This window comes from Dufourea novaeangliae, unplaced genomic scaffold (assembly GCF_001272555.1).
Source record: "Dufourea novaeangliae isolate 0120121106 unplaced genomic scaffold, ASM127255v1 scaffold147, whole genome shotgun sequence".
NCBI classification, from domain to species: Eukaryota; Metazoa; Arthropoda; class Insecta; order Hymenoptera; family Halictidae; genus Dufourea; species Dufourea novaeangliae.
The window spans coordinates 553,314-554,958 of record NW_015374029.1 but is presented as its reverse complement, the minus strand read 5'-3'; the positions used below and the strand labels follow the sequence as shown (position 1 = coordinate 554,958).

At 40.2% G+C, this 1,645-nt stretch overlaps 1 protein-coding gene across 1 annotated transcript; it reads right to left on the bottom strand.

Annotated features, from left to right (window-relative positions):
• Nucleotides 1-312: 312 nt before the first annotated feature.
• Nucleotides 313-1,041, bottom strand: LOC107189404 (glycine-rich protein-like). Its single transcript, XM_015577929.1, has 3 exons — nt 1,030-1,041; nt 701-909; nt 313-421 (listed from the first exon to the last, which is right to left on the bottom strand). Exons 1-3 carry the CDS (start codon nt 1,039-1,041, stop codon nt 313-315), a joined length of 330 nt encoding a protein of 109 aa, XP_015433415.1.
• Nucleotides 1,042-1,645: the final 604 nt, after the last annotated feature.

The window sequence follows — 1,645 nt, the reverse complement described above, 5'->3', positions numbered from 1 at the left end:
GTTAATCGTTAAATAATACATTTTGTGAAAGTATGTGATTCTTGCTGACCGCCCCATTCAAAGAATAACCATGTTGAGAACGTATAAAAGAAATGTCGAGTGATTATCCTGAATTACAATTTATTTCATTGGACATCAACAATCATAATGTTTGCAATCATCCGCTGATACTTTTCAAGGTATTGTGTTTTAACATTAGACTCAGTCTTAGCATTATGATACATAATCTGTTTTCAGTGCAAAATCTCGTAAGTACCAGAGAAATCGTGACATAATATATTAATGAACGTCGATTACTCTATCCACCCCTGATTACCACCCCTTGTACCATCCACCGTGATATCCATATCCGCCGTATCCGCCATAACCGTGACCATACGGCAGAGGCCAACCTGGGTACCATCCGTGGCCAAAACCGTACCTAAAATTAGTGATTCGTCAACATTTCGATCCTGAACTGTCTAAATACTATTTCGATTCGGTTGCTGCAGAGATTCGTCTCATCAATGCCCCAGGTATTTACAAAATATGTAAATATTTATATCACTTGTACATAACTTATTAAGACCATATTCGAAGTTCTAAACGATTTCGATTCAAACAATTTCTAATCGGAAAAGTATCAACTCTATTACCCTCGAGATTCTCTGCAACCAATATCTGCCCATCGCAGAATTGTCTTACACAATAATCTACCTACCAAGGCCATCCGTAACTGTACCCTATGTAACTCCAAGGATTCCACCCGTAACTTCTTTTAGCTACTTTTTTATCCTCGGCCCCATCCTGAGGTTCGACTTCCGCCTGTTTATCAGTAGCTGCTTGCTGAGGCACGTCGTTGGCGTTCGTCACTTTGTCAGGTACGGTGGCACACGAGGCCAAAGCAAAGACAAGCAACAATATCAGCGACTAAAATAATGATATTACGTCACTAAGGCACTAAATCTCTGATAAGCACCGGTTCACTTAATCGAGAATCCGATTTCTCGATCTCGAGGAAAACTCCAACGCTCTGGAATCGTGCCTTACCAGAGGATTCATGGTTAAACCTTGCTCACAGTCACACTGTGTGGTCTATAGGGTGGACAGTTCTTTTATACCCGATACTCTATGGAAATTTCTGTCGCGTTATGCGCGCCAGACTCCAGATCCACCGGTATTTTCTAATTCCCCAACAGACAAGTCCCCGATACAGTTACCATTTAAGGGACTATCGAGCCACGTAACAACCGCGACCCAATGATAGTTTCGTCTGGTACCAGCGCCGGGAAACATGTATGTGTATATGCGGAATTCTCTCGAGTTTAACAAGTATCCTTAATCGAATCAGCAATCACGTAAGAAAATACTTGTTCTATTGTTGACCGTCCAACACGGGAAAGTTGGAGCTCGACTTTGATCGTTTCATTTTTATTGAGCGATTAGAATGAATTTCGAGGAAATGTTTACTATCGTAAGGAGAGGTAACTTTGATTAGTTTTTTAGTATTGTAACTTTTTATTGTCAGTCAGGGTAACTTTGTCCCAAAGTCAAGAAATTACCATTTGCGATTTTGCAGCTCTGTAAATTGTTAAATTAAGGTGATTTTCACATGAGAACGTATTTCACGGAAAATACCTGCAAAAAGCCGCAAAATCGAAAATGA